At 36.0% G+C, this 1,994-nt stretch overlaps 1 protein-coding gene across 1 annotated transcript; it reads left to right on the plus strand.

The window, feature by feature from the left end:
• Positions 1-20: 20 nt before the first annotated feature.
• Positions 21-1,874, plus strand: LOC105273078 (uncharacterized; the record flags this gene model as incomplete). The annotated part of the gene is made up of 4 exons (XM_011315313.1): positions 21-218; positions 537-888; positions 1,206-1,391; positions 1,547-1,874. Coding segments are annotated over exons 1-4 (1,039 nt in total), but the record flags the coding sequence as incomplete, so codon positions are not given.
• Positions 1,875-1,994: the final 120 nt, after the last annotated feature.

The raw sequence follows: 1,994 nt of genomic DNA on the forward strand, positions 1-1,994 counted from the left end.
TTTTTTTTTTACAGGTCGTATTGCTGCGCTGTTCACGCCCAATGGATGTGCCCTGGACGAGGAATATTCAAGGACGATGAGTTCAAAATAACGCAACCACATAATCATCCTGTCGATGAACATTTGGGGATTAAGGAAATCTTTATCCACCAATTATGCTTGGCAGCAGCATCACAACTGAGATCAATTCCCAAGATTTATGAAACTCTAGAAGCTGTGTAAGTTTGAACAAGTTCTTTTTATTCCTTGGACTATTCTTTGATCTCGATCGATTTCGTTGCCCCTTTTATATTAGGAAGAAAATTTAAAAAATTTGAAGCATAGCATCTGAGGAAAACCTCAGAAAAATTATTCAGAAGAAAAAAGAAAAGTTTGATAATTATTTTAAATATTACAAAGTATCATTTTCATTTATTTTTAGAATGTTTAATTACTTACATCTTTTTTGAATCTTCAAATTTTTGAACTTATATAAATCAATGAAAATTGAATGCCCTTTTTGTGTTTCTTTATCTACTGTGTTATGCATTTTATAGACATTGGGAGGCAGCTCAGCTCATTGATTATGATGCTGTGAAAAATCGCATGACTACTTGCAGACTTCATATGGAATTCCCAAGGATCGATGATTCCTACGGAACTCTGTACGACAAACTTTCAACGGATATGTATATCTCCCTGCTTTGGAGTCGTAATGGTCGTATGGATATGGAAATCTATAACACAGGCGGAGAATCTGAAGTCCTCATCTTTTCCGATTATGAGTTTTTGGTTGATCTCAGAAATGCGGAAGTATCATCAGTCTCTTTCGTGGCCAGCAATCAATTCGATATTTCATTACTCCCAGTGACAGAAATTATCGTTGCATCGGCACTTATTGATAACCACGTGAGTATGTTTTTAGTTCATCTATTTTTTACAACTTTTATCGGATTTTCTTCCTCTTGTTTTTACCATCTTATTTAATCCGAGTCCATTACCGCTGTAATCTTATCCATTTGTAGTTTTACAATCAAATTCTAGGTCATCTCAAAAGTCACAACTTTGCATTCACATCAGAAATTAAGTATCTGGATTTTGATACTATTTGTTCAAAATGGGAAAATTCTGAAAATGTGTCTAGCTTTTAAGGAGTCTAGCTTTAGATTTCATACAATCATAAATAGAAAGTAACAGAACATGATACAACAATTTAACGCTCTCAGGTGCTGCCATGTTTGTGGATTCTTGTAAAGAACAGAAATCCGCCAGCCTATGCAGCAATTGTAACCAAACTGAAGAGGATATTCGAGCACACCGTGCCTATCTATGGGAATTTTGACGCATTACTCCATGAGAAACTCCTAGAGCACTATACAACTGTCAAAGGCACTTTATACAGTAGTTGTAATGTAAGGACCGACATGCTATATATGGTATCTTATTGGCGATATTAATATTTTTAAATGATAAAATAGTATATTTCGTAACGGGTTCGTGTCACCACCATTGTCGTATCAAAATATACTATTGTTGCATACTCCAGAACATTCTGTTATATTGCTAGATTCTATGGGCCAAAGCGAAGGATCTAGGCATCAGGTTTCTGAATGGCACCAACGGTACCATCATTGGACAAATTTGTGCGCTATTCCTCCTGGAGAAGGACATGATCGTCCCTACTTATCGCATACTGTGTCAACAAATGACACTACCACAGAAAGGTGAACTGGCAAGGTTACTTGAATATTTTGAGGATGATTGGCTTGGACGCGTAGGCCCTTCCCAGATGAGTTTCTATCAGGATTACGAGGGAACGAAAGATTTCCAGCGGCTGATAAAAAAATACTTGGATCGGAAGCTTGGAGCTAATACTAGCATTTGGGATTTGCTACGTATGTTTTTTTTTTTACTTATTTCATTAATTTGAATAGTTTCAAACTCGTTACACATTCGTGACTGAAAATTGACAGCACATTTTTTTTTATTTCTGGGTTTTGTTTCTCTGGCCAAAT

The sequence above is a fragment of the Fopius arisanus genome, unplaced genomic scaffold (genome assembly GCF_000806365.1).
Source record: "Fopius arisanus strain USDA-PBARC FA_bdor unplaced genomic scaffold, ASM80636v1 scaffold00819, whole genome shotgun sequence".
NCBI classification, from domain to species: domain Eukaryota; kingdom Metazoa; phylum Arthropoda; class Insecta; order Hymenoptera; family Braconidae; genus Fopius; species Fopius arisanus.